Genomic DNA, 14,908 nt, shown 5'->3' with positions numbered 1-14,908 from the left:
CAAGTTGCAAAAAAAAAAAAAAGGATTGAAGGACCTTAATCTTTTAGAGTAGATGTGTTGGTGAAGGTTATTGATCTGTTGGATTTTGTCAACTTTGCAGCCCAGAAATCCTTCACTAAAAGGGGCTGTTAATCTCAAGAGATGCAGTTAATTTTGCATCCTGGAAGTGTATGATGAGAAAGAAGGAGTGCCTTTGGAAGCAGGGACATAAATGACAGCTCATGTAGAAATGCATGATTTATCAGACTGCCAAGTTAAGCCAAGTAACTGTAAGAGACTTATAGATCACAGACTCTTTCCCAGTTCAAATAAATCCTGTATTTCAAATGGAAAATGACCATTCCTGTAATATAAATAATCTTTCAGTAAATATTGGAAAACATATTTCTTTTGCTGAAGCATCCCTCCTTCCCCCAGTCCTGTCTGCTTCCTCTCCTCCCCCATCATTGTTAATGGGTGAATAGACTGATAATCTGCCAGCTTCATAAAAAGGCTTATTAACCAAAGAACACCTTACCAGCCCCACTGATACATTGGAATTTGGACAAGCCATGACTGTCAAAGTTCCAAATGAAATATGTATTCTGTGTTTGTCCACTGCCAGTATGACTCAGACAGAGCGATCGAAGAGCAAAAGGCCAAACGGCAAGTCTGGTTCCATTCCTCATTCAGTCTCAGCTCCTGGGAGTCCCTCATAGCTTTTTGTGCCTTTGTTTCATTGCAGCCCAGGAACTCCTGATCAGGGCAATGGAACCAGTGTTTCCACAGCAGTCTCAGGAGCACCAGAATGTGTTAGAGGAGAGAGAGGGCCGTGCACCTTGTGGTTGAGAAATGGAGCTACCCCTGTGGCTGCCCCAGCTCCTTCCAGTTAGGAATGTTAAGTCAGAGCCAGTGGGCACAGGGGTCATTATTTTTGTGCTGGTAAAAGCTGTTCTGAAACATCTTCCAGTTCTCTGATGAGATCATCATTTAAATTATGTGGGAGAAAAGTGCTTCTCAGCCTTTTTAATAATCCTCACAGTCTCCCTGCGAAGTGGGCCTGTGTTTTCAAGGGAGGAAAGTCATTAGCCCAAGTCAGAAAGTCCTTCAGTTATTGAGTGGCCGTTTAGTGTGAGACATTGACCCTCCACCAGGGCTCTGCCCGTGGATGCCACAATTCCTCTATAAGAGCTGAAAGAAATAATGCCATTTTTATTTCTGATTTTCTTAGCAAGAGAAATTTTAAAATCACTGATAAATTCCAAATGTTCAAGCAGGCATTCATTAATCTCCAGTGTGCCAGGCCCTGGGTGCAGTGATGAGAATACAGAGGCAAAAATGAAACCTCCTCTGCTCTCAAGCACCTTACATTTTATTACAAGAATCGGCCTCACCCCTTCCTTGAGACCTGGCCTGATCTCCCCAGGTGCTATTGTGTCCTTTCGTAATTATTTTGCGTATGTTTGAGCTCAACATAAGGATTCTGGAGACCAAAGATGAGGGCGGAGGGGAGGGGTTGAATACATTTCAGGCACAGAGAACAGACCTTGCAAAAGCACGGAAATCATAGATTGTGTGCAGGGAACAACACGAAGGTTGTTTTGGCTGGACCCAAGAGGGCATGAATATTAAATTATTGTGCTTTCTGTTTCAGGTTACTCAGGAAGAGGAGCGGAAAGATCTGTCTGAAACTACTCTACCATCTCCTGCCGTTGGGAAGAATTCTGATAAAGTCAACAAACTGCCTTCCCAGCAACTCCATTCTTCAAATGTGCAGACACAGGATACCCCAGAGGGTCCCCCCAGCCCTCTGAGTGAGGCCTCTAGTGGTTACTTCTCCCATAGTGTCTCAACAGCTACTCTATCTGATGCCCTTGTAACTGGCATGGACTCCAGTGCCCATGCTGGCAGTCAGACCCCTAGCACTCCATCTAACCCCCTCTGCCAGGTAACACCTGAAGGTGACATTCCATTACCACCAGTTATTTTATCTTCAGAGAGTTCTCATTTGACTCAGAAAGAGAATTTGACCAACCCAGCAGAAGCACAGATCCAGCAAATGGAGAAAAACCAAAGTGGTAGCAATCGTGCCCTAAAGCCCAAAGGCTCAACTTCCCCTGTCAACAAGAATAAGGACCTGGAAGAGCCCTCTCTTGCCATCGACGCAAAGAGTTTTCTTCCCACTTCCACCCAACAGAAGCAATCATCCAGTCAGCTCCCAGCAGCAGAAACTGCATCTGTCATCAAAGAACCCGCCAGACCCAGGGACCACACAAAGCCAGTCCCCAGCCCAGGAGTCCCCAAACCACAGCTGCCCTCTGACTTAGTGTCTCAGCCTCCTGCTGTGGCCTCTCCATTTAAAATCCAGAAGGTGAGAACTTCAGAGCTAAAATCATTCACACAAATTCTGGGAGACTCTAACTGTCCCTCCAGTACCAGTGAAGACCAGCCGACCTTGGGAGGTCACCACAATCCAGGAGGAATAGCCAAGGAAAAGCTAGAGGTGGCATCTGACTCAGAAGACGCTGATGAAGTCCCAGAATGGTTAAAAGAGGGAGAATATGTCACTGTGGGTACTAATAAAACGGGAATCGTCAGGTATATTGGACCAACAGACTTTCAGGAGGGCACCTGGATTGGAGTAGAGTTGGATCTCCCTTCAGGTAAGTGAGTCCCCCAAACCAACTTAGCTCAGTGTGCCAGTCCCCTGTGGCCATACTGCCTGGAGTCTCAGGCCTGGATTTAGGAGTCCCAGGACGGAAGCCTGCCTCTGCCATTTATCTTGGTCAGATCACTTTACTGCTCCAACTTTGGTTCCACATCTGAAAATGAAGGGTTGGACCTTATTTGCAAGATATTTACTAGTACATGCACCGTGTTAGGCTCTTTAAACATAACCGCTTGTCAAGAAGACTGCCACTTTATGGTGGAGAAACATGTTCCCAAATAACTACTGTGGGGGGGGACAGTGTGATGAGTGCAGAGGAGAGAAGCGTCCCAGGCAGAGTGCTTTGAACATTCTGTTGAAGGAAAGATCACTTTCAGGCTGGAGGAGTGTGAAAGCCTTCTTGGAGAAGCTGGATCCTTCCTTGAAGGTGAGGGAAGGAAGGACCTTTAAAGAGACAGAGGTAGGGGAATGGGAATATCATGGGTATAGAGGACGGGCAAGGTAGGGCGAGAACTGGGAAGGAGGGATAAGGTCGGTCCACTTGTAATCTGTAGGAGAATTCTGAGGTAAGGCGGCAGAATTGTGGTATTGAGGCAGATCATGGAGGACCTTGAATGCCAGGATCAGGAATTTTTACTTTATTCAGTAGAGAAATGATGTGATTAGACTCATCAGAGCATTAGGAAGATTATTTTGGCAACAAGAAGAAGGAAGAGTTGGAAAGAAGATAACCTGGAGGCAGGAAGTGTCAGGAGACTGTGCCAAGGCGGTTGTGATGAGTGGGTCACAACAAGGAAGGATGGGAGGGGACAAAGAAGTTGCCAGGGCCAGATGAGACTTGACAATTGGATAGAACAGAGAGGGGAGAGCCAAAGTGGACTCCAGTGCTGTTGATTGGAAGGATAGTAGCAGTAGTAGTAAGCATAAAAGTTAATGGAGGCAGGTTTGGAGGGGAGGATTATTTCCACTTTGGACATGTTGAATTCCATCAAACTGTGTGGTAGGACATCCCAGTGGAGATGTCCTATAGGTTTTTGGAAATGCAGGCCTAGAGCCATGGGATGAGAATGGCTGCGGAAACTTGGGGGTTATAGACATAATTGAAGCCAAGAGAAGAAAAGCTCTCTAGATGACCTCCATGTTCCCTCCAAAGCTTCTCCTCTTTGGGTCTTCCAGAGCAGTGATTTTGTTTCCGTTCTTGTGATTTTTTTTTTCCATTCCAAAGAAGGTTAGGTAGTGGGTGAACAGGTTGTCACTTTGTAGGGAAACCGGATTGTGGATAGTGATATATGCTTCTTCCTTAAGAGATTCTGACATCATTCATAATAATTTTTACTTCACATTGACACATAAAAGGCCTGGCTCAAGATGTGTTGTTCATCATAGGCTCCTAGGCTAGAAGAGAGTTCACGAGAGCCCTGAGTCTGTCTCTTTGCCCCCCAGTGACTGTACCTAACATGCTCTGAATGTGGAGGACCACAATAATCGCCTTAGAATCAATCAATTTGAAATAATTTTTAAACATTCACTGAGCATCAATTAGGAGAAATGCCTAAGGTCAGGATGAAAGTACAAGATGTATTCTTTTAGTCAAGTTGTTTTCCTCCTCTGTAAAATGAGAAAATAGGTTACACAACCCTGTAGCCTTCCTTCCGGCTTTAACAGTCTTTCATTGTAATAGACATAATTTGACAGGATTATGTAGTCCCAGTGTTAGTTCAGTGTACCGCTGGTGCTCTGTAAATAATAGTCATGCAGTATCTGTCTACATCTGGGAGGTGGTGGCACTCCTCACACAGGACGGCCACACAACAGGGTGCATGCATCTGTCCATGCATTGTTTTCAGTCCCCAGTTGCCTGTGCTTTACCTCTTCTGCTTTCCCCTGATCACTGGCTAAGCTTTCCTGGTGGCTGCGTCCTCAAAAATAGGTGACTGGGTTTTACCTGTCCATTAGACACTTAGTAAGTACCTACTGTGTACATAGCTCTTTGCCAGTTTATATGACAAGCACTAAGGTGGTTGCTGGTGGAATTGCAGTGATTTGCTCTGTATAGGGTTGGTATCTCAAAGGAGGGAAAATTGTGGTGTAGCAGAGTGGAAGGATTATTCGAACTTGACAGGGTTGGGGATGGTGGGAGGGAATGCCAGTGACTTTGCCTCTGCTTGGAGGTAGAAGTAGACGTATATGGTGACTGCTAAATCCATTCTTTTCTTTGCTCTTATCCAAGGTAAGAATGATGGCTCCATTGGGGGAAAGCAGTATTTCAAATGCAATCCTGGCTATGGTCTCCTCGTGAAGCCAGGCCGGATCAAGAAAGCCACTGGCCCAGTCCGGAGGCGCAGTGCCGGCCTCAGGCTTCAAGGGGTGACGGCTGAGCACCGCAAGAGTGGCAGCTTGTCAGGCTCGGCCTCTAACTTGGCGTCGTTGACAGCCCTGGCCAAGGCTGAAGGGGGATCTACGCTGCGATCTGAGAGGAGCCAGAAGACTACAGAAAACCGGAAATCCTGGGCCAGTTAAATGGGGTCTGCCTAGCTGTGACCCTGGGAGCTTCATCATAGCATCTGCTGCTTCCTTTCTAGGCAAACACTAATGAAGATTATGGGAAGGCTTTTCTCTCTACACCTTCTGATTCCTCTTTGATTACTGCCATGTAGCCTCATGGCCTTTCCTCATGACAGAGCTGCTATATGGTTAACCTCCTGCCTATAAATCTATAGCATCACCCAGACTTGGGGGGATTGCAGCTTCCTGGTGGGAGCTCAAACAGGAGCATTGCAAGAAGCGTGAATGGTTCGTCTTGAGAATCTGTCCTTCCTGGAATGGAAATGTACTTGACTTATCCCCAGGTTTTTGGCGGGCTTCAGGAGCTATTCTTCCTGAATCCAGCTGAAAGACAGGAGAGCATGGAAGGCTCTCCTTCCAAAGAGCAGGGTAGAAAGGCTCTGGAAGGTGCCTGAAATGTCCAGGGCTTAGCCTCTCCTCTGCCCAGCTGTTTGCTCAGACAACAGCCCTGGACTTATCTCGTTACTGGGGCTTTTGGTTATACTTTACTTCTGATTTTCTGATGGTTCCATTTAACTTCTTCTTTTTAAGTATAATTAAAACTGAAGCTTCCTTTCCCTGCCCCAAAGTATGATTTTTTCATGTTGGCCTGAGATCTCAAGTGTCCTGTCCCATCTGCAAGCCTATGTCATTGAGTCCTTTCTGGGACCATTCCTTCCTTTTCCCCCACCCCAAGAAAAGGCTTTCCAAAACAGTGCGTACCTGGGTGGGAGTCCTTCGTTTTCTTTGAGTAGCCTCAAACTGAAGGGCCTAACCCTGCCTACCCCCTTCTCCCTTACTTCTTTTACAGGGTATATAGCTTGAAAAGAACGTCCTTGCCTTAAACCTGGAAGACTGTTTTGTTTCCCATTGATGCCCTTAACAGAGTATTCAGATAGTATTTATTTGTATTTATTGTTTTTTAATCCTAAATAATGTGCGAGCTACAATCTTTCCCTGCCTTCCATAGACCTGGGTGCCTTCACTTCACTTACGCACAGAGCCTGCTTGGGGCCTCCCGGGAGGTGCACAGCCTTGTCCAGAAGGGGCTAGCTGCTCCTGACAGTCTGGGGAGTGGTGGCAGGCGGTAGGGTTCTTTTGACTGCCCTTCTTTCATTTTCAAACACACAAGTGACCTTACTCAGATGAAATGTAAGCAAAAATAATTCCACAAAATTCTGTACACTGAATGACTTGGATGGTTTTTGTTCTAGTCACCAGGGAAGGGGTGGGAGGAGGGCAAACTTTCTACTCCTGTGCTGTTGTTTGTTTGTTTCTGGGACAGTCCAGAAGTTAGGTGATCCGACTCTTAAGCATTGGGCATTCCCTAGGTCCTGCCCCCACCCAGTCTTGTTGACTCCTGGGGTTAGCCTAGCTATTGTGCTTGTTCGTGTGTGTGTGTGTGTGTGTGTGTGTATGTGTATGTGTTCCAAGTAGTTCCCATATGTATTTCTTTAGTAGGGATCCTTAACTGATGCTGAATTTTTAGGGAGTCTGTGGTCTTGGATGGGGAAAAAGGCTTGATTTTCACTAAGTTAACTGAAAGTTTGCATTCCTTTCAGTCGTGAATGTAGGCAGCAGAACACCTGAGAACAGGTCTGTGGGCTTCACCTGACCACTAGAGAGGACCAGGCCACACCTGCCTGCACCTGCTGTAAGAACTTTTGGTCTACGTCCCAGAGGCTGTAGGCCTGGAAAGGATTCTGAGCACTTACCTGGCCTGGGCACAGCCTATCCTGGACTGCTAAGAATCTCTTTTCCTTAGACTTCATCTCTGATCAGTATCATCTTTTCTGTCCCTTCTCTTAGCTAAGGGACCAGGGGCAGAGCAACCCTCAGAGGAAGCTGGCGATGGAAGGAAGGAGGGAAGGCTAGTCTGTAGAAGAGGGAATCGGGGCCTTGTACGTTTGAGCTCCTGCCTATGAATGGCATTGACAGAACAAGTTAAGCAGCATGTTTTGGATGCTCCAAGAGCATCACAAGACTCTAAGACCCCCGAGTGCAGCAACTGAGCAATTCTCTAACCCTCGTATCTTCCCCAGAGCCCAGTACCAGGCTGGATGTTAAGTTCATATTAATCACTGTTTGGAAAGTTGAATTAATAAGTCGTTGATTCTAAAATAGCAGTACTTACATTATCTGTCCTCCCCCAAGCCTTTAACATAACGAGTGTGCAAGAAACATTTGTCTGTTTAATTTCATTTGCACATCGTGCCCTTATAATCATGCAGTTGGTTCTCATGTTGGTAAGCCCCTGGTAAGCATCTCGTTGGGAAATGTCTGGGACTCCCAGGGAATTTAAAGTGGCCCCTGAATGGGGATGGTAAAAGTTGTCAGTGTCCCTGCAGGGCTGTTGGGTTCTTACTAGTTGGATTCTGCAGAGGCATCTACAGTGGGGTCTGTGGATTGTAATCAAAAGAGAATTTGGGTCTAATCTTGGTTCTGTCATGGGTGGGGAGTGGGGAAAAGCACCGCCCTTGGAGTCAGGGCCTGCGTTGGAATCCTGGCTTTGATGTTTCTTGCCTGGATGACCTTGGCCAAATCATTCTTTCTTCCTCAGTTTCCTTTTTTGTGTAGAATGAGAGCATTGTGCTAGATGGTCTCTGCTGCTGCTTTCCGCTCTGAGTCTGTGACCCTGAATCCCTTTCCCTTTCTTTGTCTCAGTTGCATTGTCCATAAAATAATGAGGTTGGATGGCAGGATCCCTCCGGCTCCCTCTGGCTACAAATCCTGTGATCATCTTTGCACTGAATGCCTCTTAGGAACAAAGGAAAAAGATGTTCAGAAGGGAACCTGGGGGAGCTACCCCCTCATGGGATTAGTTTTCAGGGGAGAGGGGAGAAATTATCACTGGCACTCACAATCCAGACACTCGTTAAAGAGCTGGGTGATGCCCTGTGAAGAAGCTTAAGATTAATTAACTTCCATTAATTAAAATCCTAGTAATTGCTTGCAATGCTGCCTTAAATTAAACTTCTTTAACAATCAGCTGTTTTCCAAGTGATTTGCCTTTTCTTCTAATCCCCCTGTGTGAGGTACAGTTGGGCTGAGGAGGGTGTAAACATTTGTAACAAAACGGTTTTAAACACAAAACTTCGGGCCGAAATTGTCCAGATCATGAGATCAGATCTCTGACTTCATTGGCTCTCTCCTACTGGAGACCCTGGTATTCCCTGTGGTAGACAAGGTGTTGCACAGCCTTTCTTTTTCTCTGAGCATCCCTCATGCACTCAGGGTTCTTTTTCACACCCCAGCAAACTTGGATACCAAGTTGTACCAGCTTCGATCCAGGAAGAACACTGACCAGCTGCCAGATGGCTCTGGGCTTCATCTCAGCAACCAGGGATGAGAACAAAGGGCGCCCTAGGGTATTAAACCTGAAACAAACCTTAGAGACCACCTGAACTAGGCGTCTCGTTTTACAGATGATGAAACTGAGACCCAGAAAGGGCAGGTGAGGTATCGGAACCTGGTGTCAGAACCAGGACTAGAAGCCAGGCCTTCAGCAGCCTCTTTTGACCAACACAATCTGCATCGTCACCAGGACTGTGGCCACTTGTAGACGCTATAGGAAACCCACACAGAATGTCCATGCTAACTTCATAGAAGGCCAAAGATCTCTTCTCCACCCCTTATTCAGAGGGCAGCATTGGGGTGAAGATGTTACAGGAACAGACCCTGACAGTGGGGGCCTCTGCTTGTACTGAGGGATATTGTACTGCTCACCTTCCACACAGAGTTCGGTTTTCCTTTTCCTAAGCACCTCAGACCCTGTCTTTGAGACTGTAGCTTCTCTGAAAAAAGAGATCCTCTGTACCCCCGGAGTGAGAGCCAAGGTCTTTTCCACTTCTGTGTTGGTCCTGCTGCCCCCGTGCTACTGCTTGATGTGTGAGCTTGGGAGGGCCTATTCTCAGCCTCTCCTAGGTTCAAGATGGGCCTGGTCATTGGCAGTTTTATAGCAAGGCACTCATTTTCCATCATCAGCTTGTGTGCTGGGCGTGTAGCCTCAGATACAGTGCTGTCACTTTTGTGTCCTGATTTCCACTTACCACTCACCGCTGAAGTCCTTTTCAAAATCTCTTTTTGGGTCGAGATTCTCTCTCCATTATTTCCATCCATAAAACTGAAGACACTTTAAGTCCTAGGCTGGTGGGAGAGGGGAGCAAGCCCTCCGGGGACCACCTCCCCCCCCCACCCCCAACCCCCCCACCTGGGCCTTGTTTGGAAAGTGACTCGAGGCTGTTTGGGCTCCCAAGTTACATACCAAACTCTTGGGAAAAATGCCCCATGGAAACCAAAGGTTGTGGCACTATTTATGCCTCTTTCTTTTCTTTTTTCCCCCCCATGTTGTCTCTCTCATGCCTGTCAGTCAAACAGAGCAGCAGAAACACCCATAGGAGTAACTCGAGGAAAGGGGCTTCAAAGAGCCAAGTCCTCTTTGTTGTCCCCTCATTCAATTAAAACTAACCTGACTGTAATAGAATTATCGACCCGAGTGTGTGTGCAGAGACATGCCGGATGGCAGCAAATTGGTCCTGAATTTCTCTCCCAGTCTCCAGTGTGCTCTTTGGCTTTCAGGCATGGTATCATTGTCCCTTACTCTTAGGGAGCTGAGCTAGGCTTTCTTTACCTTTGTGACAGCTCCAGGTTTCTGACCTTCCCCCTTCTGACCTACCCCCTGTCCTTGACTTTTTCCCTTTAAAGTCTTGTTTGTGTGATCCTCACTCTTGAAAAAATCCTTTCTTGCCCTTTGGCCTTAAGCACCCCCATGCCTGTCCATGAAGGACTTTCCAAGGTGCTCAGACTCTGCTGCCTCTACATTCCATCAAGCGGGATTCTTGACCTTAAGTCCTGCGAGCAGACTTAGGCTTAGGCCTGCTCAAACTCTTGCTTCTTAGGTGGGATTTTCATGCACTTTACATGGGAAAAGACGTCGCCTTTTTAGAATTTCTGCAACCAGTGCCCTCGATCTAAGTGTAAGCTGGTATTTTCTGTCCTTGGTCAGAATCTCCAAGGACAATTGCACATTGCTTGGGATAAAGTGTATTTGTGTGATGGGGCTGCTTTATACAGACAGTCTCAGGATATGTCTGTGGAAATGATTCTGTGTATTCCTCATTTGCCTATCATAACAATGAAGGTTAAAGTGACATTTCATATTCTACAAGTCAGTTGGGATATGTGGGTCTGAGCTCTTTCCAAGAGAAATTGGTCCAGAACCTTTGGCTTCTCAAAAATCAGTGCAGCCAAGGCCAAGGTGACTCATTGGATGGGACCCCTGCTTGCAACAGTGGTGTGTTATTTAGCCGTTTGTGCAGATGTGATTCCCATAGATACACTTCTCCAAAGTGCGGCACAGTTTTTGAGTATTGGTAGCATATTGAATCCCTGGGGTGGATCCTTGACTTCCTTCACTGCTTTGACCCCAGAGCTCTTGTACTAACATTCATGCCTTTCAAAAGTGCCTTGTCCCTGGGACAGTATCTACAAGGGAGAGAAATTTAAAATGAGCCCCAAATATCTGTGTCTTTCAAAGTGATTTTTCCTTAAGGCAGGCAGCTCAAGCAATAAGACCCAACCTCAGCCCATTTTACTGGGTTCCAAAAAACTGATTTTTCAAAGCTGTTTAATTGACTTTTTGTTTCCTTGGTTCAGAAATACCGCAAACTTACTATCAGATGTCTAATTGTACCCGGTAGCGTCAGGAAGTTTTATTGGGAGGCTGGGGCAAAAAGAGTGCCTGGGAATATCCTGGGGCTCCTATCCTTTGGGAAGAAGGTCTGTAGAGTGGAGTTGATAGCAGTGTACTGTGTGTGTAAGAGTGCACACATGTCTGCTCATGTTTTTAGTCCACAGTGTGTGCCCATTTTTTTTTTTTTGATGTGCATATTTCTTTTCAAGGAAGTATAAGGTTGAAAATGTTCAAGGCCTTTCCTCAGGTTTTCGCAGTTCTCTTAGGTTGAATTTACTTTTAGCAGGCCAGGATGGGTAGTACAGACAACTTGGGACTTCTCAGAGAAGGAAATGGAAAGTGAATGTCTACAGCTGTAGGTTTCACGAGGGGAGTTTTAAAGCCGGCATTAAGATGGGAAAGGCAGTACCGGCCATTTAGGTATGTACAGAGAGGATAGGGTGAGATGCCACGGTGAGCAGGGAGGAGAAGGGAGGAGCCCCAACACAGGGCCTCTGCCGCCATTGCAGAGCTTGGATGTAGTGACCCGTATGTCCTCTTCATACAATGCCATACCAACTCTTCTTGCTTTTCTTCCATGAATGGGCCACATATTCTTCTCCCCTTATATTCACATGCATTCTTTTGACTCTGCAATCCCAGACCATGTTCCTTGCCATGACTAAACAAATCTAGTTGCTTCTATTCTCCTGGTCCCTAATACCCTGCCTATAAATAGGCCCCTGAGGTGTTTAGATCAGACCCCACAGGCTTTGAGCTGTCAGTATGGGTGCCCACTTGAAATTTAGCGCTCTCCCCTGCTTGCATGCAGTAGCCAAGCTGAGCAGCCACTCACGGCATCTTCCCTCTTGGGGCACACGAGCCAGGGCGAGTTTAAGATGCTCGCCGTTGGGTTTACTCTGCATAAATAAAAATCTACCCAAACAGGAAATGCATGTGCTCAGACATGGGCTAGTTTCTAAAAGTCCCAATGTTAATAGTTAAATTTAGGCACGGTGGGGTTGTATCTGGGGAGCTGTACCCTCAGCTCCCTGTTTTTTATCCTGAAGACACTGATTTAATTGGAATCAAGATTACCTGTTTTTACACAGTGGTCCATGATACCTTCCTTTTTTATTACTGACACTAATTGTAATGAACTGTGTTGGGAGAGGCTTGGCATCATCTTTCTCATTGTGGATCTTTGTAAATGCAGTGGGTTTGTTGTATATAGAGAAGGGCTCTTCACATTCGGGGCTTATGTTAATTTTGTATACATCAACTGAGAGTTAACAATCCAAAGACAATGTAATGAATTGTAAAAATGTTAATGATTTATACCGTGTAATAAACTAAACTATTGTAATATTGTATCATACATCATGTGACCAACAGCATCTAAATAAAATTGAAATGATTCCTTGGCCATACCTGAGAAGTCTGACCGTTGATTCTTATTGATTAGTATGCCTCTTTGCCCAGTTTTGTTTCCAAATTCTACACTAGCCTGTCAGTTCGGGGCAGGTGGTGATCGCAGTGGACACGTTTTACCTTTGTGGCTCAAGAGAAGCAGTTTTGAAAATGGAATTTAATTCAAGGGAAGGTCTTTTCTCTGCTGAGAAAAATGATCTTTGTTCTGAACAGGACACAACAAACATAGCTAATATAGGGAGTCAAAATATATCCAAAGTAGATGGTAAAATATGTCTTGAATTTGCCACCCTAAATACTGAAGAAATGATGGAACTCATTCCTGAGGCACTGCTCGGTATCTTTGGAATACTGTGAAAAATGAGAGAGAGGCTGCAGGCCAGGAAAAAGGCACATCTTCCCATTTCCAAGAAAGGGAAGAATAGAGTTTGCAAAATACAGTTGTGTGAGTTTGACCTTGATTCTGGGCACAATTCTACATGTATTGTTATATGCATGTTTAAAGAATATCTTTTTGATTAGTTTCTCATTTTTATTTTTCAAATAACCATTTTTAATTAATCTGTCCCTCCCACTACGCCATTGAGCAAGAAAACAAAAACCTCTGATAAATCCTTCAAGGATCCTTCTCCTCAGTCCAGCAAAACAAACTCCCATATTAGCCATGTGTGTTCAGAAATATATGTCTCTTCTGCATTTTAAGATCATGTTTTTTGGGAGAATGGCCCACTTCACCTTCATTCATTTGTACAACTTTCAAGGACCATTCTGAGGTCTTTGAAAGTTGTTTTTCTCTGCAATGTTGTTATGGTATAAATGGTTCCCATAATTCTGCTCACTTCACTCTGCAGTAGGTCTTTACAGTTTCCTTTGAAGCTCCATTTCTTCATGGCACAATAATATTCCATTCCATTCATACTCCACAATTTCTTAATCCATTCTTCAAAAAAGGAGATATCCATTTAGTTACCACTTCGGGGCAACTGTGAAAAGAGTTGCTAAAGATGCCTTTCCTCTTTGATTTCTTGAAGGTATAGGCCTAGCAGGGCTATCACAATTTGATACCTTTCTGGGCACATTTCCAAATTGCCATCTAGAATGGGTGGAACCACTTGCACCTCCCCCGACAGTGCAGTGGTTCACCTGTTTTCCCACAGTTCCTCCAACATTTGTCATTTTCCTCTTCTCTCAACTGCCAGTCTGATAGATAGGAGATGGCCACTGAAGGATGGTCTAATTTGCATGTCTCCAGTTAGTGATTTACAGTATTTTTTGCATGGGATTGTTAAGAGCTTGGGTTTCTTCCTCTCAAACTGCTTGTTCATATTCTTTGATCATTTATTTATTGGGGACTGTGTTCAGTGAACATCTAGGGATACAGTGGTGGTCGTGGCTTCATCAAGAGGAGGTCATTCCAGAGTCAGTTCATTCAACAAGAATGGCTAGCATTTAAGGTTAGCAAAGGACTTTACACATTTCATTAGATCCTTAAAAAACAACAACAGCCCTGAAAGGTAGGTACTGTTATAATCTCCACTTAACAGATGAGGAAACTGAGGCCGATAGAGGCTGTGACTTGCCCGATGTCATACAGTTATTAAGTGGCTAAAACGATTGAACTCATTTCTTCCTAACTTCCAAGTCCAACCTGATGAATGGTGTTTAGTTTTGGACAGGTTAACCAGACTGCTAGAACAGGGGAGTAGTGTAAGAATGTTTACACAGACTTTAGCCAAATGGAATCCAAAGGGCAGTCGTTGACGATTTGCTGTCAACTTGAAATTCCCAGTGCAGGTCTTCTGGGATCTGTCCTTGGTTCTGGGATGTTTAACCTGTTTAACAGTGATTTGGTTGAAAGTATAGATCACCAGTTCTCCAACTTTGGAGTTCCAGCACTCCTCCGCACTCTCAAAAATGGAGCCCACCCTGCCCCACCAGGCAAAGAGCTTTTGCTCATGTAGCTTATATCTATCGAAATTTACCATGTTGGAAATTAAGACATCATCATATTTTTATGAACATAGTTTTGACCTCACAGATCCCTTTGAAAGGGTCTTGAGGACTCCAGGGGGACCCATGCCATATTTGGAGATCTACTGGCACAGATCAATTAATCAGCATTCAGAGATCGTAGGATCATAGAATTGGATCTGGAGGGAATTTCAGACACCATCGAGATCAATGCTGTCATTTAATAGTGAAGGAAACAAGTTTGAGGGAGGCCGAATGACTCACCCAAAGTCACATGGTGTCCGTGCCCAGTGCTGCGCTAGTACTAGAAATAGCAGAAAAATGAGATCATTTCTACTCTTGGGAACCTTAGGTTCTATCTGAGGAGAAATTTGTGTATATGTTTATATATACACATGTGTGTGCAGATACATATACACACGTGTGTATATACATGCACATACATATATGTATGTATATATACGTAAATATGTATGTGTGTATATATACATATGTATATATACACACATATAGACACACACAGACATTTTATATGCAAAAAAAATACAAAGTAGTTTTGGGAATTTGAGGCCTTAGCATTTGGGGAGGCGGGCCGGGGCTAGTGAGAATGTGCTCATCAAATTGCCAGATAATACAAATTAAAT

The 14,908-nt window shown here is 44.9% G+C and overlaps 1 protein-coding gene across 1 annotated transcript in view; it reads left to right on the top strand.

Annotated features, from left to right (window-relative positions):
• Nucleotides 1-12,292, top strand: part of KIF13B (kinesin family member 13B) — a 248,738-nt gene extending 236,446 nt beyond the window's left edge. Inside the window, exons 39-40 of the mRNA XM_036752476.1 lie at nt 1,634-2,642; nt 4,878-12,292. Coding sequence (XP_036608371.1) covers nt 1,634-2,642; nt 4,878-5,167 — 1,299 coding nt within the window. The 3' untranslated portion in view covers nt 5,168-12,292. The remainder of the gene's footprint in view (nt 1-1,633; nt 2,643-4,877) is intronic.
• The last annotated feature ends 2,616 nt before the right edge of the window (nt 12,293-14,908 follow it).

The sequence above is a fragment of the Trichosurus vulpecula genome, chromosome 3 (genome assembly GCF_011100635.1).
Source record: "Trichosurus vulpecula isolate mTriVul1 chromosome 3, mTriVul1.pri, whole genome shotgun sequence".
NCBI classification, from domain to species: domain Eukaryota; kingdom Metazoa; phylum Chordata; class Mammalia; order Diprotodontia; family Phalangeridae; genus Trichosurus; species Trichosurus vulpecula.
The sequence above is the reverse complement of the archived record's forward strand: the minus strand, read 5'-3'. Positions and strand labels throughout refer to the sequence as shown.